Source organism: Stegostoma tigrinum, chromosome 15 (genome assembly GCF_030684315.1).
Source record: "Stegostoma tigrinum isolate sSteTig4 chromosome 15, sSteTig4.hap1, whole genome shotgun sequence".
NCBI classification, from domain to species: Eukaryota; Metazoa; Chordata; class Chondrichthyes; order Orectolobiformes; family Stegostomatidae; genus Stegostoma; species Stegostoma tigrinum.
Genome location: NC_081368.1, coordinates 45,068,739 through 45,095,526, shown reverse-complemented (window position 1 = coordinate 45,095,526; position 26,788 = coordinate 45,068,739). Strand labels below are relative to the sequence as shown.

Here is a 26,788-nt window from a genome sequence, read left to right as displayed (position 1 = left end):
ATATTTAAGATTGAGACAAGATAATTCCCCTCCTGATGATGGATCCGGAAGGTTCTAGGAAAAGGACTGGAAAGTGGATGCAAGCATTATCAATTCAGCCATGATCCTACTGCATGGCAGAGCAGGCTTGAGGGGCCAAATGTCCTACTTTTGTTCCAAATTCTTATGGTTTTAAAGTAAGGGGTGAGCCACTTAAAACAGAAATGAGGAATTACTGGCTCAGGAAGTTGAGCATCTTTGGCATTCTTTGCCTCTAAAGTTGGTGAAGGCAGAGTCTTCAAATAATTCTAACGTGATGGGAAATGGGTCTTAATAAACAAGTGCTGAAGTGGGGAGTGGAAAAATAGTTATCGGTAATTGGTGGGAATGTGGACTAAATCAGATCAGTCACAATTTTTTTGAATGGCCGAACATGCTTCAGACACCAAGCAGCCTACTTCTGCTCCAAATTCATTGTATCCATCTCCAATTTAATCCATTGGAAAATTGGCTGTAGATTTTGAAGAATGTCTGAAAAAAGGAATTGAAAACGGAGATGGAAATTTCACACTTTTGCACCAGTTGCCTGAAGTCAATTTGATTGTGGGGTAGAGGACAGAACGATTACAGGATTGGAGTCCGATGAGACGTAACTCAGAAAAAAAGATTACAGAATAATTGAGGCACTGGAGCTATTGCTCAGTTATGACTGTTAGCCCAACAACATTCAGTATCTATGCTTACACATGTGGAACATCTTTTTGGTAAGATACCAGAGGCAATGTTCCTGATCATAATCCAAGTAGATTCACAATCTCCTCCAAAAAATCATGTCTACTACAAAACTGCAAACAATTCAGTTTGAGCTTTTAATCTGACCACCAACTTTCTATATTACAGGTCCCCAAAGCTCATCATCACTCAGGAACAGTAGTAACATTAATTTAAATGAAGATGAAAATATTTGGTGCAATAACGCACCAAGTTCTGTAGGGGGTGCTGCTGCCACAGATAAACAAAAAAATCATGGTTTGATTTGAATAGATCACAAAACGAACAGAGGGTTCTAGCGAGTTTTGAGAAGATTTGTAGCTCAGGTTGAGGTTTTGGATGTGAGTTTGCTCGCTGAGCTGGAAGGTTAGTTTTCAGACGTTTCGTCACCATTCCAGGTAACATCATCAGTGAGCCTCCGATGAAGCGCTGGTGTTATGTCCCGCTTTCTCTGGAGAGAGCTCCCCACAAGTTTTCAATTTGAATCTATTTTTAAGCAAAGAAGTCTTTAACATGACTGGCTTTCATCAGCAATAGTATTTTAATTCCTGGTCACTATTATAACATTCAGTTGTGTAAAAACAATAGATGACACTCCATTCTTTCACAATAAATTTTAATGAGAAATCCATAATTCTAACCGCTTAAGGCTACTCAGAGCAGACCTTTTCACAGTTCAGTTTATTTGACCCATTAAACTGGAGGATGATATCAATGCTCTTACTATTTCTCTTTTCCTGCAGATATCTATTCACACTGAGCTACAGTTCCACAGGATTCACTCAAACTTTTGTTCCAGAGCCCACTTTTTACTTGTGCTCCAAAACAGTCTCCCACTAATTCTCAGGGGAAATTTAAGTATTGACCAATTTAGACTCACTTCAGTTTAAACCCACAAGCAGTCACCGAGATCTCGCAGTACTAAAAGATACTTGAGTAAGAAACATCACCTGTGTAATGGTATCTTGGTTGGAAAACATTTCAGGAAAGGGAAAAAAGTGGACATTAAAAACCACATCCCTCCATCTCCACTCTGGTGAAACACTGCATTTTTGTTGGAGGAATATTTCTCTTTCTAGTACCAAACATTATAGTTTATAGATTTCCCAATCTATCCAGGGGTGCCTTACCCTTCCCTGGTACCATACAGGCATCAGGCTCGCCTACAACAGTACAGGCCATCACAAATAAGTTTCCCCTATATGACGTGCAAGGTAAAGACTTTCCAAATGATAATTATAAAGTTACTTTTATTGTGATGTGTGATGACTGATTTTGATCTGTTCCTTCATCATTCCACTAAACATGATAGCCATAGGGCACCTCCACAAATTGTGCTATAACCAGGACAAAATTCTGGTCTGGATGTCAGATTTAACTAACATACATTCTGTAAGGGTATGATACAAATCCACTATCAACATCAGCTGGATACTCCAGAAATGACTAGCTTTGTGGTGGAAGCAACAATTCTTTTTATCATCAATGAAATGGTTTCTTCTGCATTTTTCTGTGTTTATGAGGATGCTGTCCTACTTTTGATTTCACACTTTTCTTCTTCTCTTGAAGCAAATCATCTTCAGAGATTGGTTCAATTATTGTTCCCATTTTTGTCACAACTTTTGGCAGCGTCAATTTCTGCATAACTTTCTCAGTATTCCATGTGCTCCCAATAGGGGCACAGATACTCTTCTCAAACTGATTCTGATGTGAGAATGGGAAAGGTAGTTCATTTACCTGCATCAAAACAAATAATTAAGTGTTTAGTACCAGGCAAGATAATTGACACATTAATCACAAACTCAGAGACGAGAACAGGGAAACAGTAGACTCTGTGGCTCGTAAAGCATTTTTTGCCTTTTTCAATGTAATTATGACTGTTTTTGGTTTTTAACTCCATTTTCCTCAGTGCCCACAGAGACAAAAATTTTGCTTATCTTATCCTTAAACATAACATACGACTGAGTAGCTTGAACTTTCTACTTCAGAATTGTAAAGATCCCAATGTTTTGAGCAAAGGAATTTCTTCCTGTATTTCATAGTGCTAAATAATCGACTCCTCATTCTAATAACATGACCATGTATTCTAGATTGCCCAACCAACAGAAACATCCAATTAATGTCTACCTGTCAAATCACTTCAGATTTTTGTATGTTTAATCGGGTCACCTCATTCTTAAAACTCCAGTGAGTATAGGCCTTTAGATACGCTTTTCAACCTTAAGACCTAGCTATGTGAACACGAACTGTGCTGTACTGCCTCCAATACAAATATATCATCCCCTAAATATGGATATGAAACTAAACATAGAAACTTGGAGCCGGAGTAGACCATTTGGTGCCTGCTCTACCATTCAATGTGATCATGGCTGATCATCTAACTCAATGCCATATTCCTGCTTTCTCCCCATATCCCTTGATACCTTTACAACCTAAAAACACATCTCCTTCTTGAACTTACTGTGGTACAGCATTCCTTATATTTCAACTTAGCTTTGTATTGTCAGCAAATTAAATGCATTAATATCTGTTAACATAGATTGTAAGTAACCAAGTCCAGAATACTGAGCCTTGAGGCACTCCACCAATCACAGACTGCCTGTTTAAGAATGTCATTATACTTACTATTTGTTTCTGGTCTGTTTTCTCAACACTAATTTTACTGGCCAGTAAACAACAGATCTGCTCAGGTGAAACATGTCTCAAGTACAATCTCCAGAAAGGGTGATTATCAATTAAATAATGTCAAGGTGCCAGTGTTGGACTGGGATGGACAAAGTCAGAAATCACATGACACCAGGTTACAGTCCAACGGGTTTATTTGAAAACACAAGCTTTCGGAGTGTAGCCCCTTCACTTGACAATGGGGCTATGCTCTGAAAGCTGAGATAACAAAGTTATAGAGCAGGATGAACACAGCAGGCCAAGTAGCATCAGAGGAGTAGAAAAGCTGAAGTTTCGGGTCTGGACCCTTATTCAGAAAAATCTATGCTCTGAAAGCTTGTGCTTTCAAATAAATCTGTTGTTTAATTAAGGAATACATAGTAGTAGTAAGATATTTGAACACAGCACTTCTATGCTAGGGAAAACTGCCACTTCTTCAGTAACCATTGTGGAAAAGTGAATATGTTGACATTAGGAGCAGCATGATGCCCTTCCGACTGGAATAGCTAACTGATGTGCACTGACAAGAGAAGGCACATAAAGAATGCTCATCTGAGTGAGGAATCCAAGGTCAGGATGCAATGGGAGAGTCAGTGACCAGTTACTCAGAGCAATGAAATTAATCCTACATATCCACAACATATGCTCCATTTCAGAACTGGGAGATGGCACAGGAAATTATCACTCCTTGCGAAAACCATACCAGAAGTCGAGAGGAGGGCTCTTACAGATTAATTTGCAGCCTTTTATCAAAAAATGTCTTTTTCAGCAGTATAATACAGAATGTGAATTCAAACAAAATCTTAAGTAGCCCATGTAAGAACGGATTCTTAACAAGAACCTCAAGTTTAAAAAAAAAGAAAAAAAAACTGATTTAAGGTCAGAGCTGGAGATTTTAACAGCATACTCAGGGGCCTACATCTGTGCCAGTTTGCTAATCTGTCCGGTTAGCTGGAAATGTTGGCTTTTTTTCCTCCCCTCATACTTGCTTGTATTTTCTATTCCCTTTTCAATTATTCATTTGCATGTTTTGAAAGCCATGGAGACTCTGCTTCTATCTTTGATAAGGCAGTATACTAATAATTTATATTTATCTTTAATATATTTGAACATCCTACAGTGCTTTAAGAGAACACTAAAGCAAAATCTGATACTGAGCCACATGACAAGACATTCGGCACATGAACAAGTTTGCTTGGTGACAAATTGGTTTTAAAAGGTGGAAAGCAAGAGAGAGAGGAGGAGCGTTTTAAGGAGGAAATTTCAGAGCTTAGGAATTCGATTGCTGAAGGCATCACTGTTAATGACAGAATAATTAAAATCAGTCATACAGCAGCAACTAGAATTAGACAGTGCAATTTGTCAATGACCTATAGGGCTGGAGGAAATTACAAAAATAGGGTAGGCTGAGGGCATAGAGAGATTTGCAAACAAGAATGGGAATTTTAACTGGGAGCCTATATAGTTCAGTGAGCACTGAGGTGGGCCATGAATTGGATTTACTGCAAATTGTAGGTTTTTAAAACTCTCTACATCATACCATTAGAACATAGAACAATGCAGCGCAGAACAGGCCCTTCGGCCCTCAATGTTGCGCTGACCTGTGAACTATTCTAAGCCCCTCCCCCTACACTATCCCATCATCATCCATATGCTTATCCAAGGACTGTTTAAATGCCCCTAATGTGGCTGAGTTAACTACATTGGCAGGCAGGGCATTCCACGCCCTTACCACTCTCTGAGTAAAGAACCTGCCTCTGACATCTATCTTAAGTCTATCACCCCTCAATTTGTAGCTATGGCCCCTTGTACAAGTCATCATCCTCGCAAAAAGACTCTCACTGTCCACCCTATCTAATCCTCTGATCATCTTGTAATCATTGACTTATTATTTCTCCCCACCCTGCCCAAAATCAACTGCAATCAATGCTGAGTTACCTCAAACTTATGGCCTCTAGCTATTAATTCACCAGTGAACATAGGAACTCCCGAATTGACCAAAGTTTTCAATTTTGAACACTGTACTTAATCATTGATACCATGGAATGGACTGCATACTTATCAAATTTTGAGGTCAAGAGCATAATATTCTCCCTTACCTGGTGTGCTGCAACTCCAATGTCTCGCTTCTCACTGATTATAACATGCGGCAAATTTTGATCCTTCCTGGGTGGAGGTGGAGCAGCTTTAATGCGGAACCTAGAGAATTAACAGCAAGAGTACAATCAGGGCTAGGTATGATGTTATCCACAGATACGCCCAAAGAAACCCTTCCAAAATATTTTTACCACATCATGTTCTCTTTCAATTTTAGTTTGTTCAAACATAGAAATATCATTTTGTTTTAATGATGTCCTAGACATTGAGATTTAGAGCATTCTAGACTTTGCGAAAACACTGAAAGCAATTGGTTTCAATCTCCTATGGTCAATAATTTTATAATTTTAAACACCCCAAACACCCTGTAGGCAATTCTGTTTTAATGAAAAATGACAAGTGAATTTGGAATGTTTCTGTTATGAGGGAATGCAAATATAAACAGCTTAGAAGTGAATCTGTGCTGTACACTCAATTACTTCAATCCTACTCCTAGTGCGTAGTCCAAAACTGCCCACAGTATTATATTATATTTATGATCTTACATTCTACACCTTTTGCCATAAAAGCGAGCAATGCCCAATCGTTTTACGGTCTTATCCACTGAGCTGCTGTTTTCAAATATCTCAATTGAAAACATGCTTTTACATGTTCAAAGCACCATTTTCATCCATTTTTAAAATGAACTGTTATTAGTATCTGTCAGCAGTTTCTATTACTTCTCAGACTATATACTGTGATTTCCACTTCAGCATCCTTTGCAATTACAGACAATAATTCCTTAAGCTAAATAGAAAATATTTTGGATGCTGGAAATGTGAAATTAGAACACAAATCCTGGGAAAACAGTATATCATTCAAGGAGAAGGAAAATTAAATAAAAATATTTCATGGTGTAACAGCCAAAAAAAAGTAATAATTAGGTACAAATAAAAATCATGTCCAAATAAAGTGCAAATTGCTACATTAAAAAACAATCTGAATACTCTGAAAGGATTAAGAAAGAGCCCATACAAGACTGAACAAGCAAAACAAAAAATAACAAGATGGAGACAGAATATCTAAAGTCAATGTTTGATTGGAAATCAACATGATTCAGACACTGATCCAAAATATCTGTCATCTCTTCAAAGAACTTAGTATAGTGTTTATAGCACTTCACACATCTCCAAAGTCAACGTTTGAAGTTTCTAAATGTTTATTCTTCATCCACAATGTTTGGAGTTTAATTTTGGTGTAGCTCAAGATTTTCCTCATCACAGATATCATATTAACAGGTGTGTAATCATCTCAGTAGATGCTGTAATATAGCCAGAGTCAGTTTCATAATTTTCTGGGCAGAGCCCACAACTCTAGACTACTGTCCTAATTCTTGATAGACAGGGCAAGACACTAAAGAAATAATGCTATAATTGGATAAAATATTGTAATTAGCATGTTGTTACAAGAATAATATGCCCAGAAGTCAACAGATATAAGTACAATTTTAGGGTGGAACGTTTTCAACCAGTTGAACTGGATAAAATAATACACTTTGAGAAGAACAAATCAGAAATGCTGCGGTGATGTCCACCTGTTTAACACTAAGTTGCTTTCCTGTTTGATTTTCAAGTACTTCAGAAATGCCTGTCTTCCAGTTGCAAATGAACATGTTCCACAGCATCATTAAAACTGGTGGTGGTAGGTCTTCCCAATATTTCCTATACTATTCTTTACACTTATGAATGAAACAAATAGACTTTAGACCACTAAAGACATAAGGGCCTTTTCTTCATTGTAATCAAATCTTATACAAGATATCAACTGGCTTAGAGTGAACATTGAACATATCTTCATACAAAGGCTTAAATTTACATTGTAAGTAACCAGCAGAGAACTGTCCACACTACGATTATTTTTCAACAGACCCACCTTCTTCTTTTCTTTCTACTTGGTTGGAGACCTTGTCCTCCCCATTCACCCCACCCTGGCAAGGTTAAGTCAATGTCTTTTGGTTTGCTCGCATCAATCTGCTTTTGCTTATCTTTTATGAAATCATCAATGACATCATCTGATGCAAAGGCCTCTTGAATGACCATACGCTGGTCCTCATATTCTTCATTCTAAGAATAAAGAATAAGTTGAAAATTATTTCAAGAAGAGGGTCAAAATAAATATTCAGGTCAATAACCTATTTATCTATCATGTTTTATACCTGAATTTGAAGTATATTCTTAAGAAATGTAGCATGCAATATTTTAATTGCATGTCCTGTTCTTATTCATCGGTTATTCATTGATTTCTTGTTGAGGGCCATAATCTCAAATAATTTGCTCCTGGATCATTCAAGGAAATACTGGAACACAACTAAAAGATTGCTCAAAATTTTAAGTCTGATTTCAGTTGCACACATGGAAGCAGACAAATTATTCAAAGATGCAGACCTTTGCTGAGAAGAAAAATGTCAGCTAGATAGTGCAACACAACTCCTTCATAGTTTGTAGCAACTCTCATGAACTGTGTTCTAGCCTTTGTTGCCATCCCTAGTTGTCCTTGAAAAAGGTGCTGGTGAGCTGCATTCTTGACCACCGCAGACCATCTGATGTAGGTGCACCTAAAGTGCTGTTAGGAGGGAGTTCCAGGATTCTGACCAACAACACTGAAGAAACTTCCAAGATAAAGATGGTGAGTGGCTCGGAGGGAAACGTGCAGCTGGTAGTGTTCCTATGTACCTGCAGCTTTAGAGGTAATGAGTTTGGAAGGTGTTGTCTAAGAAGCCTTGGTGAACATCTGCAGTGCATCTCATAGATAGTACATACTTGCTGCTGCAGAACATCAGTGATGGGAGGGACTGAATGCCTGAGGATGTGGTGACAATCAAGTGGACTGCTGTATCTTGGATCATGTCGAGCTTGAGAGTTTTTGGAGTTGCACTTGTCCAGCAAGTGGGGAGAATTCCAATATACTCCTGACTTGTGCCTTACAGGTGGTGGATAAGCTTTGGAGAGTAAGCAGGTGAGATACTCCCTGCAAGGTTCTTAGCTTTGCACCTGCTCTTAAAGCCACTGTATTTATATGGTTAGTCCAGCTGAGTTTCTGGTCAACGGTAACTCCCAGAATGGACTGCACGGAGATGCAAGACTTGTATGCAGAACACTCCCTACATTGTTTTTTTCACCCTGGATAGACAACATTTGACTAAGTTAACTTTCTCATTTCATTCTTAGTTCCTAACTACACTAGTTACACACTGAAGGAATTATAAAAAGAAAAGTGAGTAGCACAGCAGCTCAGCAGTTAACACTGTTGCCTCACAGCACCAGTGACTTGGGTTCAATTCCTTGGGCAATTGTCTGTGTGGAATTTACACGTTCTCCCACATTCGAAAGATGTGCAGTTTAGGTAGATTATGGGATGGGAAATATAGGGTTACAGGGATGGGGTGGGTCCGGGTGGGATGCTCTTAAGAGGGTTGGTATGGATCCAATGGGCCGAATGGCCAGATCCTGCACTGTAGGGATTCTATGATTCTAAATGAACATGGCCCCTGAAAACTATGTTAACTGCAAAAGTCATCTTACAAAACAGATTAGGAAGAATTTAATATATTTTCGCCTTTTAAGTTCCTTAGAATTCTATATTTCTAAGAATATCTTGGATAAGAATTGAGGCTGATCAGTTGAAGATTAATGTAAAGCCCATTTGAATAGCAGAGATTCAGGCAGAAATAGACCCACACAGCATTATACATAAAAATATCCGCCAATCAAATTCAAATTGACAGGCAATTGTAGATTTAACTTGCCTTTGTATACATATCAAACAAATTGTTGAGGAAATGGGCCAACACAGACATAATCAAAATTATTGGTCTTGTCACCCACAGCAAACAGACATGATAATCTTAATGTTATGAGTTCTACATGCCAAACTAGTTTCCCAATGCCTAAAAACTTTGAGTGTAGCTGGCACAGAAAGATTTGACAAATTGCATACTATATAATCTTTTCAATATTAGAAAATGAATGGAAGTCAAGCAATAAGCTGAAAACCAAGAACATGATAGAGGTGGTACAATTATCTGAATGCAGCTACAGTCATTCCTTCATATCCGTAAGTGTTCCATTCCTGAGAACCCCCGTGAATGATAAAAATCGCAAGTGCGGAACTTCTTCAAAATAGGTTAAAAGTTGAGGATTTGCGATTTTTGTTGTTGTTTTCAACGTTGACAGGTGAATTCCCCGTTCGGGGTTTCACAGACACAGAGGACTGATTGTATTTCAAAGCGGAAATCTATTGGGATGTTTATCTGTAATTCCGCAACAAAAATACACAGTTAAAATAAATCTCTCCATTAACAGTATTGCAAACAGGGCTGGACAGACCTGCCTGGTTCTTAAGTATACCAACGTCCAAAATAAATCAGCATTTACACATACAAAATAGGTCTTAATTTTCACAATGGTAGAGAAATTTTTAATCATTATGCTTCCAGGATAATTTTTATGCATGACAGAGACTGATAAAATACAACAATACTGATTCATCAAGGCTTTAGTATTGTTCGTACCAACTATGGATTAACCTTAAAACTAATGATTGTCCTGTTCCTGTAATGGCCATTAGATTACTTGCCAAAACAAAACTGGCAAATGACCAGTGAGCTGAAGAATCAAAAACAGTAACTAGAGATCCTGCTTATCTCAATCAATAATCAATTAGCAAATGTATATTAAATTTAGGGAAAACTCATTACTAGTTCTCTTACCTCCTCCTCTACTGCTGTAGGAACCAAAGGCATTTTAATGATTTTGGATGTAACATTCAATACTTTCTTAGGATTGATGAGATGGTTTGTTCGAACTTCTGTTGTCGCATTTGTTTTCTTTTCTGAATTGATTGCATCTCCACTGATCCGTGGTGTATTCAAGGCTGAGGCATCATTAAGATTATGACATTCTTCCTGAATCAAAGTTTCCAAATCTTCCACTGTCCTTTTGCGCTCTAACTGTTCATCGAGTATTGGTTCTTCTTGGTTTTCTAGTGTCTGTGCATCTTCCTCACTCTTCTCAAGTGACACTTCCTTGCTTTTTCTTTGATACTTTTTGGGGTTTCTCGACATAGGTTCAGATTTATTCTCAATCAATTTCCGAAAAAGGTGATTAAACTCATTCACGTCTTCAAGATGTTTCTCTTTCTCACTTTGGTCAGCAGAGGCTGCCCTTTCCTTTTCTCCATTATTTTTCATACTTTCGTCATCCTTGCTCTCATCTACAATAGCAAATGATCCAGCCAGTTCACCATCACCTTCTTTACGAATTGTCCGTTTTTTCTCAAACTCTTGCAGCAGTAACTCATCTTCAGAGAGGTCCTTCTCATCATCTGATCCTTCACTCTGATCAATTTTTGCAGGAATGACAAGCTCAGTTTCTCGTGCTTCAAAACTCTTTGGATCAGCACTCAATCTTCCCACCATCCAAGGATTTGCTACTGTATTCATCTCAGCATCGTTCACAAAATCTGGAACAGTCTCATCCCTGTCCAGCTTTGCTACAACTTCATCCTCACTATCTGATGGAACTAGGACTTTCGTTGTGAGCATTTTGTTCTTCTCCAGCTGCTTCTGGATTGCACTGCGAGCCTAGTCAAAATAGACAATATTAACAGAATAAGTTAAACAAAATCTGCTTTTGACATATAGGCGTACAGTATTTAGCTAACTGATGCACGTGAATTCCATTAAATAATAAAATAATTTGCCAAATACAATTCACAAAGCAGGAACTTTTTACAGTAGATCTCATAAAACACAATAAAATAGAACAAAATCCCTGTACTCCAGCAAGAGACAACTCAAATGTAACATTTCATTTTCAGTGTTAAACCATGTCTTGTACTTCAATTAGTGTGCACACTGTTTGGAAATGCACTAATTCATAGTAAACTTGATTTCACTGACATACACATCCACCATTTCATCACCATTTGCCACACATCAGTAAATGATTAACTTTCAGTTAAAAGGAATCATTGATATTGTACAGAGTCTACTGAAAGACAAACATATTGTGTCACTTCTCAAAACAACTAATATTTCTACTGAAATGTAAACTTTGCTGCAAACAAAGTAAAGAGTTTTCCTAAACAGCTACAATGGTTGCAAAGGAGGCCTTGACTTTGCACACACAGCACAGGAGTGGGGTGAAATGGCTCAAGACAGGGCAGGAGTGCAGAGGTAATTAAGTCTCACTAGCTTCCTACTCTTATAAAGTGTTTAGATATTTCAGTCAATACTTGGTTTTATTCAGGTTGCAACACAGTAGGCTAGTGTATAAGATAAAGTCTCATGAGATTAAAATGACAGATCCCTGGGAGACCTGAAAAATAACTTAATCTTGTAGCCAGAGGGTTGATCAATGACAGTGATTGTGCGATGATGGTGGTTACTGTAGAACTCCCCATTTGTACTTAATTATAATTTGGATAGGCATCTAAATTCCCAACTAAAAGATTTTGCTGAGTTTGGAATCCCAGATGAGAAGTAAAGACCCATCATCAGGCAGGTGGCATTTAATGATAACGTATAATTATCCACAGACGTAACACATATCAACTACCTGATGTCATGTTGAATGTGCGGAGGAATTAAGTTTCCAAAGTTCTTGATCTACACTGTATGCCCGACATGGACTGGCTAGACCAAGAGTCTGTTTCTGGGCTGTATGACTGACTATTAGCATATAATTTTGACCAAAAGCATATTAACGTACTGTTAGGACACTACAATATTTAACTACAGCCTTAAAGATGACTTTGACTCGTCCTCATCTAGAAAACAGTGGACAGTTTTAGTTCACTCATATTGTGGGAGATACAGAAGTCTTGGTTAATGTTCAGGGAAAGATCACAAGAATAAGGCGCATTTTAAAAGACTCTTATTAATGTGGCAGGCTTACAGGCCTGATCAGGAAACTTCTAGAGAAACTTCAATTTTGGGCTTATTTGTTTGAGATTTTTTGAAACATAATTCAAGGAGTAGGCTTTGTCTGTGTGCATACACTACTTGAATTAGAAAAATCATAAAGAATCAGGGAATATGCATACAAGATACAGATGAACAGGAACAGGCTAAAACCCAGAAAAAAGGGATTTAATTTTGTAACAAGTCAATGACCACCAGAACAAGTTTCCTGCGTGTCCAGGGAGTATGAATTTGTTGTACCATTGGATGAATCAATCTAGATCAATTCCTAGTACAAGATGACTGGTCAAAGATGTGAAATGAGCAGATTGGACCTATACTCTCTGGGTTTAGAATGAGTTGATTTCATTGAAAGTTGCACCACTACTTTTGAGGTTAGAAGTAGGGGACATAGTCACAGGATAACAACAGTGCCCTCTAATGACTCTTAAGACTGAGATGAGGACGAATTTATCCATTCAGGGGTTGTCAATGTTTGGAATTCTCAATCCAAAAACGTTGTGGGTGCTGCATCATTGAATACATTTGAAGCGGAGATAGACTTCTGGGCTCGAATGTAATCATAAATCGAATGTGAGCATAAAAATGGAATGGAGGTCAACGATCTGTCTATTTAATAACTAGATCAGATATGAGAGGTTGAGTGGCCTGCTCCTGGTCCTACTTCTTACAATCCTATGTAAGGTAGTTATCACAATGTGGGGTCCGAGAAATGTCGCTTAACAAGCAATGTGATCACTGATCTGGATCTCATTTTGCTTGGTGTGGGGGTAGGCAATGGAATAGGAGGATAATTTTCAAAAATTCTCCTTCTTCACTGAAATTGACTTTCTCTCTAGATTCTTGCCACTCAGAAGTGCAAGACTGCAATTCTGTCTATTTCATATGCAAGTTAACAGCAAGGAAATATTCTCTCCATGTGTATATAAAGTGATTAAAATGTTCAACTACACTGTGTATTGCATTATATTCGATAAGGCCTGTAAAAATAAAGCTCCAATCTGCAAAAATATCAACTTTTAGGACAGCAAATACACTTACAAATTGAAGTGTTGCAAAACCATACATCTTGCTACTCCCATTGACAGCCAATAAATACTTTTTGTAGCAGGAACATTTATGGTGGAGAAACTGGCTAAAACTTTGGAAAGATCTGTATACGTCACCACTGACCAAACTTGCACTTCCAGAAATGTCTGTTTTACTCACAAAGCCACACCTTAGCCGAAACATTCAGATTCTGTGTAGATTCTGTTCCTTAATCACCAAGGCTGTGCAAGGCAGGCATTAGCTGTCAAAATAAAAGAATACTCTACCTCAGCGTCATATTTTGCCATAATAACTTTAGATTTGGCCCATTTTCCACTGTTTTGATGTCGAAGTGTCATTCGTTCCTAACAATGAAAGGAAGTGACAACAATTCAGCTTTATAACATAGACATATTGTCTGTAAATCAGACTGAACATTATAATTGCTGCTGATTTTCTATTCCTTAGCTCAACAGGAAATTCACACTGATCTCCGACAAGATCCTACATTATTAATTCAAAAACCATTGCGCTGATCTAAATGTTTTACGAGTTAAGCATTCCACAGACTTCCATAATATAAAGAAGTTAACTTCAAATTACATGTTGAAATAATGATGCAACAAATTGCCACCCTCATAGCAACTCAGTTTGGTTTCTTCTAAAAGTTTTAATATTCCTCATTTGTCAAAGGCTGACGGATTGTGTTTCTGAAACTAAACAGTCTTTTCCATTTGTCTTTGGATTTGATCACAAACCTTGATGAGCCAGTCTTTTTTTTAAAGAATTCCTTTGTTTTGTCAAAGAACACAATGTTTTTTATAGAAACAATGATGCGCTTTCTTGGGCAATGCTGAATGAATGTTATGTTCGTGCTTTCATAGGCGATACTGAATGAATGCAGTCTCAGTGCCAAGCAAAAGAATGAATCTGTGTCAATATGAAATATTATGGGCACGTAAGTATCACTGGTGTCATTATGTGCAAACAGACTAATGATGTGCCAATTACAGGTACTCTAGAGAGGTTGCACGAATACTGGTTTTCTTTCATACAAGCAAAATGCACTGAGATATAGAAATGGTGATGTTCTGCTAATTAGCAGAGAAATATATTGTTAATTATTTTAATCAACTGCCCATTCTGTATATTCAGTGAAGTGCCAGTTAAGTGTTGAAAGGATTCTGAACAGAAAGCAGTGTTATCTTACAGCTGATTAAACCTTTGGAAATTCCCATGTTTTTCAGATGGTCAGTCAATATTCACACCATCACTGCAAATATATCATGCAAGTCATTTTGAATCCTTGCATAGCTGAGGTGACATGCTTAACTTGAAACCATCCAATTAAAAATCAGAATTCTACTCTGCCTTCCAATACTCTCTGTTCAATCTCTATCTCCAGCCACTTTCTTTCTATATGTGTCTCTTTCTCTCTCTCTCTCTCTCTCTCTTTCCTTTGCTCCCTTTCTCATGTATCATTCCCCTCTTATGACATTTTCTCCTTTTCACTCTTTTACACATCTCTTCCTCTTAATGGTGGCTGCTCTGTTAAATCTTACAGCTAAGCAAAGCCACTATTCCAAATTACCTGCTGCAGGATGCCTATTATTGTTTGCGCCAAGAAGTCCTACTGACCATTTGCTCAAATGCAAGATTCTAGATCGAATGATTACAAACTATATGCTTGATATAGCGGCTGAAATTAATGACAAATTATTTGAAAGGCACACACACACAAACAGACTAAATGAGTTTAACATCTGGCACAGCAATTTCAAAACCATAATTTGGTAAGTAGTAATATTCATTTATGAGCATCAGCTTTTAAAAAATAGTTGCGTTCCTGGTAAATCATGTTTGGAATTCAGTCTGAGAATGAACAATAAATCTCCCTTTGCCGTTACCCATCATTAAAACACAATTTCACAATTGATTAAATCAAAAGAATGCCTAATGTAACAACTGTTTAACTATATAAAAACCAAGAGAACTCCAGGTGCTGTACATCAGAAACAAAAACAGGAGTTGCTGGAAAAGCTCAGCAGGACTGGCAGCATCTGTGAAGAAAAATATGAGTTAATGTTTTGGGTCCGGTTACACTTCCTCAGAACTGTGTGTGTGAAATGTTTAACTGTGACTTGACGTTACCTCTGCTAATTCAAATGTACTGGGTCTGGATGATGGTTGACCACTTTTGGAAGAATGTCTCCTACTTTTAAAGAAACAGGACCTACCAGTGTTTCCTTTCATTGGGAATTATAGCCTGTAACAGATTCCCCCTATTCAAAAAGTAAACAATTTAATCAATACCTTCTACACATCATCCATTAGGTTTCTCAACAGGCAGTTTTACATGCAGCTTTCAGGAGACCTTTCAATAAGTTTAGAATTTTACCTCAAATTATATTACCATGTTAGCTGCAAAGTTATTCCTTCAGGAGCTTTATAGGAATCAGACAAGAAAACAGCCTGAGAAGCTAAATAACTAAAAATCAAGCCTAGCATTGATTATTCTAATTCAAACTCAGTATTTGGGCTGTAAGCTTTCTGTTCCAAGGAAAGAATTATCTAATGGAACGATGCAAAGTGGGTGAAGGTGATGGCTTTGCTATGTCAAAAAGCAGTACAGCAGATTGCCAAGGAAACACACTAGACGATGGACAGGTAAAAGTTGGGATAAGCCATTGAAAATAAAAGCCATAAAAAGTGCAAGACTTGGGGGTGAGAGGAGTCATAGAAAACAGAGATTTCGGGAAGAAAGGAAATAGAAATCAGCAAGGAAACCCTGAAGATAAGTTTATGATTTTCTGGGGCAGTGTCTTAAAGCAGCATGTTTTAGACACAGCCACAGAAAATCTGGAGCACAGAGAAATCTGGCTGCCCCAGCACACAAAGCACAGATAGTTAACCAGCAAAGGTAGGAAATGTTTGAGAAATTGAATGTTGTCATTAATTACATGGGGAATGGAATAGGAAAGCAAGGAAGTTTTGCTTTAATTGTAAAAAAGGAGGTATTAGTGAGACCATATTGAATTTAGCTCTCCTTACTGTAGAAATGATATATTAGAAAGATAAACAATTCAGAGAAAGTTCACTGAGCTGATATGAATAGATTATCTTTGAGGAAAAGTTAGATACTTTGAGTTTGCATCCATTGTGGCTTTGAAGAATGAGGTTATTGAAACATGTAAGATCCTGACAGGAATAGTCAGGATGGATGCTTCCACTTGCAGAAGCAATTAGAACTGAGTTTAAAAATAAGGGGTCTCTCAACGAGATAAGGAGAAACATTGTTTTCTCATGGGTCCAGTGGAATTCTTTTGCCTGGAGAATGGTAAAGGACACTGAAGCGGCAGGGTCATTGAATATTTTTAAGACTGAGTTAAAGAGATTCTTCATTGACAAGTGTCAAAAGAAAGCAATTAGAACATAGAACATAACAGCACAGCACAGGCCCTTCGGCCCTCAATGTTGTGCCAACCTGTCATACCGATCTCAAGCCCATCTAACCTACACTATTCCATGTACATCCATATGCTAATCCAATGACGACTTAAATGTACCTAAAGTTGGCGAATCTACTACCGTTGCAGGCAAAGCATTCCATTCCCTTACTACTCGCTGAGTAAAGAAACTACTTCTGACATCTGTCCTATACCTTTCACCTCTCAATTTAAAGGTATGCCCCCTCGTGGTCGCCATCACCATCCTAGGAAAAAGGCTCTCCCTATCCACCCTATCTAACCCTCTGATTATTTAATATGTTTCAATTAAGTCACCTCTCAATCTTCTTCTCTCTAATGAAAACAGCCTCAAGTCCCTCAGCCTCTCCTTGTAAGACCTTCCCTCCATACCAGGCAACATCCTAGTAAACCTCCTCTGCACCCTTTCCAAAGCTTCCACATCCTTCTTATAATGCAGTGACCAGAACTGTACACAATACTCCAAGTGCGGCCGCACCAGAGTTTTGTACAGCTTCACCATAACCTCTTGGTTCCGGAACTCGATCCCTCTATTAATAAAAGCTAAAACACTGTATGCCTTTTTAACAACCCTGTCAACCTGGGTGGCAACTTTCAAGGATCTGTGTACATGGACACTGAGATCTCTCTGCTCATCTACACTTCTAATAATCTTACCATTAGCCCTGTACTTTGCCTTCCGGTTACTCCTACCAAAGTGCATCACCTCACACTTGTCTGCATTAAACTCCATTTGCCACCTCTCAGCCCAGCTCTGCAGCTTATCTATGCCTCTCTGCAACCTATAGCATCCTTCGTCACTATCCACAACTCCACCAACCTTAGTGTCGTCTGCAAATTTACTAACCCATCCTTCTACGCCCTCATCCAGGTCATTTATAAAAACGACAAACAGCAGTGGACCCAACACCAACCTTTGCGGTACACCACTAGTAACTGGTCTCCAGGATGAACATTTCCCATCAACTACCACCCTCTGTCTTCTTTCAGCAAGCCAATTTCCGATCCAAACTGCTATATCTCCCACAATTCCATTCCTCCGCACTTTGTACAATAGCCTACTGTGGGGAACCTTATCGAACGCCTTGCTGAAATCCATATACACCACATCAATCGGTTTACTCTCATCTACCTGTTTGGTGACCTTCTCAAAGAACCCAATAAGGTTTGTGAGGCACAAACTTCCCTTCACTAAACCGTGCTGACTATCCCTAATCAATTTATTCTTTTCTAGATGATTATAAATCCTATCCCTTAAAACCTTTTCCAACACTTTACCAACAACTGAGGTAAGGCTCACTGGTCTATAATTACCAGGGTTGTCTCTACTCCCCTTCTTGAACAGGGGAACCACATTTGCTATCCTCCAGTCATCTGGCACTATTCCTGTAGACAATGACAAGTTAAAGATCAATGCCCAAGGCTTGGCAATCTCCTCCCTGGCTTCCCAGAGGATCCGAGGATAAATCCCATGCGGCCCAGGGGACTTATCTACCTTCACCCTCTGAAGGATTTCTAATACCTCTTCCTTTGGCCACAAACAAATCAGTCATGATCTTATCAAATGGCAGAGAAGGTTTGAGCAATCAAATGATCTGCCTTGTGCCTAATGCTTCTATGTGACATGCAAATAGACAATAAACCCAATGCTATCACAGAATTTCAACAAAGGACAGCATTTAAATGAGCAAGTGGATTGATGGATCAAATGTGAATCATTTGAGATATTCAGAGGTGATGAAACAGAGGATTTGAGAAGCAACACTATTGTTGAGGATGGTCTGACTAAGATCTAAGTGTTAAGAATGTAACTAAGCAAGAATAGTCCAAGTGGATACCAGAAGGATTTTGGAACAGTTGGAGCGATGGATTCTGTCTGTGGCTGCAGACAAGTCAAGGAGGAAAGATGCATTTTTTTTTCCACACTAGGATCTCACTTGTGAAAAGGTGTTGCATTTACATAGCATTGTTGACAACTTCAGGTCATCCCCTTCTAATTCAGAGAAAATTTAATTAAGTCGCAAATCACAGTTTACAGTGTAAAAAACACATTTTACGACTTCAATAATTGACAGAAAAAGGATTCTACAAACTAAAGTGTGATAAACAATTATTGAAACTCTAGAACAAAAGCAAATCAACTGTAACGAAAAGCAAAATTCAATTGTGTGCAGAATCTTGGCAAATACATAGGAAGGTTGATAGATTTTACCTCCATTTGATCAAATTGCCCCTCCACCAGATGCTAATTAAGAAACATAGCTTTTTTCATGCTTTAAAGTTAGCAACAGCACTGTTCTTTGGTTTGTAAATGTACTAGATGAAATGGCAATAATGCACGTGAAATGTACTATGATTCAGTAGTTGTAACTAAAGCACATTATTTTTCACCTGCATTCGTCTTTGCTCCATTTTACTCAGTTCTTCAAGAGCTTCCTCAGGCTTAGTTTTCTTTAGTTCTTCAAATTGCTTCAAAATCTCTTTCTGTTTAGCCTTCCTCATCACTTTGTGGAATCTATGCGGAGAACATTGAAAAATATAATGAACTGTTTCCAAGAAGTCACATCAAGCATTCAAACAATTACATCATATGTTCATTTGGACAAAGTACAATACAGAGGCATTAATATTTGTATACACGTCCATACTTCTGTGGTTTAAATATTTCTTTAAAACCAAAACTTTTCTACGTCACTAACATAGGATGTAACGGGTGGAGTCTCTCAAGGATCTGTGCCAAGCCTGCAAATTTTTACAATTTACATCAATGACTTATATGAGAGGAGCAAAGTCATGGGCTACTGAATTTGCAGATGTCGCAAAGATAGGGAGGAAAGTATGTTGTTAAGAAAACTTAAAGCTGCAGACTTATAGGTTGAGGGAGTAAAAAATGATAGGAATAATAAAACAGCAGAGTGTTATTTAAATGAGGAACCACTGCAGAACTACAAGGTACAGCATGATCTAAGTGTTCTATTCCATAATCTCAAAGTCTTAGCTTGCAGGTACAGCACATATCAAAAATGCCAGTTGGATGCTATCCTTTACTAGAAGAAGTGTGAACACAAAAGTAAGGCTGTTTTGTTTCAGTTATATGCACTGATGAGACCACATCTTGAATAGTACATGCAGTATTGGTCTCCTTATTTAAGGATGTATGTAAATACATTGGAGGCAGAAAGATTTACTATATTGATAAATGGAATGAGCAGAATGAGAAATGGCTTCATTGAAGTGTACAAGATCCTGAATGGCTTTGGCAAGGTGGACATAGAAAGGATGTTTTATCTTGTGGGATAGTCCAGAAATAGGATGCGTTACTTTAAAGCAGAGGTCACCTTTTAGGACAGCAATGAGAAGAAAAATTTCTCTGGAAAAGACTGAGCAACCTTGGAACTCTGCCTGAAAAAGCAGTGGAAGTGGGGCACTGAACTTTAAGGCAGAGGTCAATCAACTCATTAGGCAATAAAAATGTAGGAATAGGAGTAAGCATTTAGCATGTCCAGGCTGATCTGCCACTCAATACAATCACGTCTGATCAGACACTGATCCCTTTTGGTCACCCCATTAACACTGACATACAGGTTGATGGTAATTAGAAATCAATCTCTACCTTAAATATATTCAAAGACAATCCTATGGTTCTGAATTCCAAAGACTCATAACCCTCCACGTAAATAAATTTCTCATACATGAGTGGCATCCCCTTTATTTTAAGTTGCACCCTGGTTTGAAACAGGGAGTGTATCTTACCTGAATCAACCCTGACTATCCCATTAACTATTTTATAAGTTAGAACAAGATCAACAGTCATTCTTCAAAACGCCTATTTTGCCCAATCTCTCTTCATTGGACAGCCCCGCAATGTAACTTTCCAGAGGTAAGGAGACCAACACCATAGTCCAAGTGCAGTCTAACCAACCTCCTGTTATTCCTTCATTACACATTAATCACTCCTCTTGTAATAAAAGGTTAACATTCCATCAGTCATCCTAATAGCCTGAAGCACCTGCATGTTAGCTTTAATAACTCATCAACAAGTAAAACTAGATTCTTTTGCATATTCAATTATTTACTGATTAAGAAATACCTTATACCTCTGTTTTGGCTACAACGCAGATAGCCTCACATTTTTCCATATTGTACATTCATTTGCCATGTATTTGACCATTCACTAAGTCTACCCAAATTTTCCTCAAGCTGAAGATGTTTTACATCTTCCTCATAACACATTCCCACTTAGCTTTGTATTATCTACAAATGTGTAAACATTACATTAGTCCCCACATCCAAATCATTGACTTATATTGTAAACAGGTGGGGCCGAAGTAATAATCCTTGTAGTACCCCACTAGTCACAGTTGTCAACAAGGGAACGAACCATTTATTTCTATTCAATCTTCTGTTAGTGAGTCATCATCCATGCCAGTACATAAGCCCTATCCCATTTGCTTTAATTTTTCTAACCCTCTGCGGGGATTTTATCAAATACCTTCAAGAAATCTAAAGTATACTATGTCCATCAATTCTCCTTTAATTTTTGTTAATCACATCTTCAGAAGACTCCAAGAAAGTTCATCAAGTACAATTTTCCATTCACGAATCCATGTTGACTAAGCTCTCAATCTGGTATCTATTCATTAATAGATTCTAGCATTTTCTTTACTGACACAAGGTGAACAGGTCTACATTTGACAGATTTCTCAATTGTTCCCTTCTTAAAATAATGGGGTGACATTTGTTATTTTCCAAAACGCAGGCATCAGTCCTTGAGAATTGGAATACCTTTCAGAGACCTTGCAGAAGCTCTGGAGCCATGCTTGATTTTCAATTTGAACACAAGATGATTTGTTAGTCAAGTAATGTTTTAAAAATTCTTTTTGTAGCTCAAAATGGTGCTGGATTTTGGTAACAGAACACTTTTCACTGTATCTTCAAAAAGTATGTGACAAGGCACTGATTATCTCTATAGCCAATTCCTTCAATGTTCTGAGCTGAAGACCATCAGCTCTTGGGTATTTCTCAACATTCAGCCCTATTAATTTCTCCAGTACAATTTTCTTAATTTTAATTGCCTTTAACCCCTCATTCTTCTGTGCCACTTGGACCGCTGCTTCTGGGAAATTTCTGGTATCTTCCTTAGAGGAAATTCACATTCATTACAGCCAAACATTTCCTTGTAACGCATCAATTTCATTTTTGTTTTCTTGAGCAAAGTATTCATATTCTATTCTCCCTTTCCCTTAGATTCTTGATCATCCTTTCCCTTAGATTCTTGATCATCCTTTATTGTATTCTATAAAACTCAATCTTCAGAATTACTGCTTGTTCTGGAACCTTTAAAAACCTTTCTTCTAATCTTATACAGGATTAACCTCCACTGTTAGCCACAGTTGACTGATCTTTTGAGTTTTTGTACCTTGCATAGTCATGCTGTAAGTCCTATTTTTAAAATTATTCATTGTCTACAGATTGCCTCAATTGATTTTCCCAGCTCACTTCTGCCATTTGTACCTCATCCTTTTATAATTTCCAATTAATATGTTTTAGAATAAACTAACTCACTTCCAAACATAATGGAATATTCCAGCATATTAGTGTAATTTATCCCAAAAGTTATTTTTACAATAAGATTGATAATTAGCTCTTTCTCATTAAATTGTGCGAGGTCTAAAACAGAATTTCTTCTCAGTGGCTTCTCAACATACTGTTCTAGAAAATCATCTCTAACACATTTCAGAAAGGGAGTCACCCATGACAGTGTGTTGATGGGAATGTAAAATGCAAAACACAACTGATCAGCCATGACTTTATTTGATGTTGGAAGAGATGGGTGAGGCCTACTTTTGCTCCTCTTTCATATGTTTATTTATAACAGGTTTAAACTGAATAAACTAAATTTAGAATTACATTTTACCAACAGTGGATTGTGTACTTGTAAGTAGCCCATGTCTTTCATCATTCATCATAGATGCATGGCACTACTCATATTGGCAATCACTAACCGTCTTCAAGAAGGGGTGCACCAGCCTTCGTGAACTACTTCAGCTTAGGTGGCAGATGAGCTTGAGCTAGTGATCGTTTAGGAATGCTAGTATATTTCTAAGGCAGGATTGAGTACAACTCGGAGGGGAACATGCAAGCTATCTTGTTCTTTTAAAGTGTAGAAGTTATGCATTTGCAAGATGCTGTTTAAGAGAGCTTGCCAAATTGCTGCAGTGCATCTTATAAAGGAAGCAATGGTGTAGTGGGGGTGAATATGTGGAGTGCTTATGAAGTGGGGTGCTTTGTTCTGAATCATGTCAATACAGCTTGCTTTTATTTGCACTTCCATTACTCAAAACACATCACACAAAGTCATTTCTGGTCGTTCACAGGACAAGTATTGTTTTAAATGCACAATAATAGCACCAGGCTACCATCAATCTCACCTGTCCTATGATGAGGCTTCATAATAATTTATTGATTAAAAGCTTGGGTTCTAAAATGTAAGAACAATGCATAATTTCAAGTTGAAATTGTATTTTTATTTTGTTGCAAAAGGGATTAGTTTTTTAGTTTCATTTTTGTTGAGAGTGGTTACAAGCTGCTTGAAGGTATGTTTGGTTTATATGCATTTTACCTCAAGTATTTAAAGATCAAATTAAACAGTTCAGTGCATTAAAAAAACGACAGAAGTGAGGAAGAAAGCAGATCGCTGCTCTTTAGTAACTGGAATCAGTAACAGAGAAAATCAGAACAATCCATCAGTAGTCAGACAGCGTGCAGGTTCATTCAGACAACAGGCATCCCTGGCAGCAGAGGTGCTGTTAACAGTCTCCAAGCAATCTGACCTTAACAGAAGTCCTGAGTGGCTTAGAAATCAGTAAGAAGAAAGCTCCACAAACAGAAGACTGATGAGGTGTTAGCGAACTAAAAAACCTACAAAGCAGAGAGTCAGCAGCTTGTATATGGGTCTCAGGAATAGACATTAGCTAATGAAAATAACATCCAGTGAAAGCACAAAACTTTTCTGAAAGGGAAACAGCTGTACCAGCTCAACAAGAAGCGGAGACAGAGGCAACTCTTCACTGAGGCTCAAGTGTCTGAAAGGTCATAATGGCGGTAAACGATTGAAACATTTCAAATATTTGCAATTAAACTGTGATAACTAATTCTTATACAGGATAACATAATTTGTGTTTTTTGGTCAAGTGAAACAAATGTTTACGTTCTCCTATGAAAAATACATCGGCAGTCCCTTGTCACTAGGTTCAGTTGTTGACTTCCATGGTAAACAAAAACAAAAAAAACTTAAGATCTTTCAAGAGTCTCTGATTTAAAGTATGATTTGTCTAGTATTACTGTCAGCTAGTATCATAACAGTCCAGAAATAGAACAAAGTTCAAAGTTACACTCCTTTAAGAAATAAATTGTTTTGAGGTTAGGAATGCCAAAGGTTTTGTGTTATGCCCTTTTCTGTTTATTTATACAACCTTTCTATTCCTCACTCTCATAACTCATTTGACATTATTCACTAATCAAGTTAAATCTGTATCATTTTTAACATAATTAAGATGGCTCACCATTCGCCAAGGGTCCAGATATTCCCTGCCCTTTCCACAACATAAGACCATAGATATAGGAGCAGAAGTAGGCCATTCAGCCCACTGAATTTGCTACAACATTTGACTATGGCTGATGTTTCTCAACCCCATTCTCCTGCCTTTGCCCCACAACCTTTGGTCCCCTTACTAATCAAGAACATATCTATCCCTGTCTTAAATAACCTCAAAGACTTGGTCTCTGTAGCCATTTTATGACAATGAGTTCCACAGATTCACCAACCCCTGGCTGAATTCCTCCTCATCTCAGTCTGAAAGGGTCATCCCTTGTCTCTAAGGCTGTGTCCTTGGTTCTAGTCTTCACATCCATTCTATCCAGTTCTCTTCGTATTCTGCAAATTTCAATGAGATCCGCCCTCATCCTTCAAAACTCCAACTACAGACCCAGAGTTCTCAACCGCTCCTCATAATGACAAGCCTTTCATCCCCAGGATCATGCTCATAAATCTCCTTTGGACCCACTCAAACGGCAGCACATCTTTCCTTAGATATGGCACCCAAAACTGCTCAGAATATTCCAAATGCAGCCTGATCAGAACCTTGTACATCCTCAGCAGTACATCTCTGGTCTTATAATATGGCCCTCTTGAAATGAATGCTAACATGACATTTGCCTTCCTAACTGCCAACTGCACCTGCATGTTAAGGTTAAGAGAATCCTGAACTAAGACTCCTAAGTCCCTTTTGTGCTTTAGATTTCTGAAACTTTTCCCCATTTAGAAAATCGTCTACACTATTCTTCCCGAAATGTATAATCCTGCACCAGTGTACTCCTCCTCTCTCTTCTTTGCTTACTCTCCTAGCCTCTTCTGCAGCCTCTCTGCTTTCTCAACATTACCTGCCATGCCACATATCTTTGTATCATCTGCAAACTTAGCAGCAATGCACTCAGTTCCTTCATCTAGACTGTTAGCCTATAACGTAACTAGTTGTGGTCCCAACACTGACCCCTGCAGCATTCCATTAGTCACTTTATCCAACCCTTTATCCTCAATCTCTGCCTTCTGTCAGCCAAGCAATCCTCTTTCCATGCCAGTTCCCTGCCCTTAACACAATGGGCTCTCATCTTATTCAGCTGACTCCCATTCTGCACTTTCTCAAAAGCCTTCAGGAAAACCAAATAGATCCACTGGATTCCCTTTGTCTAACTTGCTTGTTACCTCCTCAAAGGAATTCTAGCAGATTGGTCAGGCATGACCTCCCCTTAATGACACTGACTCAACCTATTTAAGCATGCACTCCCAAGTACTCTGCAATCTCATTTTTAATTATGCACTCTAAAAATCCTGCCCATGACAGAGGTCAGGCTAACTGGTCTATAATTTCCAGTCTTCTGCCTTCTACCTTTCCTAAACAGGGCTGTTACATTAGCCATTTTCCAATTTCTTGGAGATCCTCAAGGTCCCTCCCTGCCAGAAGTGATTTCTCAAAGATCAACACCAATGCTTCTACAATCTCCTGAGCTACCTCCTTCAGAACTCTGGTTCTAGTAATTTATCCACCTTCAGACCTTTCAGTTTTGCTCGCAAATTCTCCTTCACAATGGCCACTACACTCACTTCTGCCCTATCGCTCCTGAAATTCTAATATGCTGCTAGGCTCTTCCACTGTGAAAACTGATGAACAGTAGCTATTCATTTTCCCTGCCATTTCTTTGTTCCCTGTTAGACCATTGAAAAATGAGGCTGGTAAAGTGGAAATGTCCATTCTTGTCTCTCCTTTACTTTTTGTATATGTAAATAAACTCTTGAACCTTATTTCACATTACTAGCTAGCTTACCCTCATTTCATCTTCTCTGTTTTTTTTGTCCTCTGTTGGTTTTTAAAGACTACTCAATCCTGCGGCTTCCCATTAAACTTCACCACGTTGTTATGTTTTTCCTTTTGCTTTTATGCTGTCCTTGACATCCTGGTCAGCCATGGTTTCTTCTTCCTTGGGATCAATTTCTCTTGTACCTCCCAAATTAGCCCCAGAAACTCCTGCCATTGCTACTCCACTATCTTCCCTGCTTGGTTCCTGTTCCATTCAACTCTGGCCATCTCCTCCCTTGTGTCTTGGTAGTTACCTTTCCTGAGTGGTCACTCTATTACACCTGATTCCAGCTTCTCCCTCTCAAATTGGAAGACGAACTCCATCATCATATGGTCACTGCCCCTAGCGGTTCATTCACCTTAAGCTCCATAAGCACATCCACCTC

The 26,788-nt window shown here is 38.2% G+C and overlaps 1 protein-coding gene across 2 annotated transcripts in view; it reads right to left on the bottom strand.

Annotated features, from left to right (window-relative positions):
• Positions 1 to 1,268: 1,268 nt before the first annotated feature.
• Positions 1,269 to 26,788, bottom strand: part of si:dkey-251i10.3 (uncharacterized protein LOC553498 homolog) — a 40,950-nt gene continuing 15,430 nt past the window's right edge. For both annotated transcript variants that reach the window (XM_048544641.1, XM_048544642.1), the window contains exons 9-14: positions 19,378 to 19,501; positions 13,789 to 13,866; positions 10,259 to 11,131; positions 7,423 to 7,613; positions 5,514 to 5,613; positions 1,269 to 2,487 (exon numbers count right to left, since the gene is read on the bottom strand). In XM_048544641.1, coding sequence (XP_048400598.1) covers positions 2,233 to 2,487; positions 5,514 to 5,613; positions 7,423 to 7,613; positions 10,259 to 11,131; positions 13,789 to 13,866; positions 19,378 to 19,501 — 1,621 coding nt within the window. In that variant the 3' untranslated portion in view covers positions 1,269 to 2,232. The remainder of the gene's footprint in view (positions 2,488 to 5,513; positions 5,614 to 7,422; positions 7,614 to 10,258; positions 11,132 to 13,788; positions 13,867 to 19,377; positions 19,502 to 26,788) is intronic.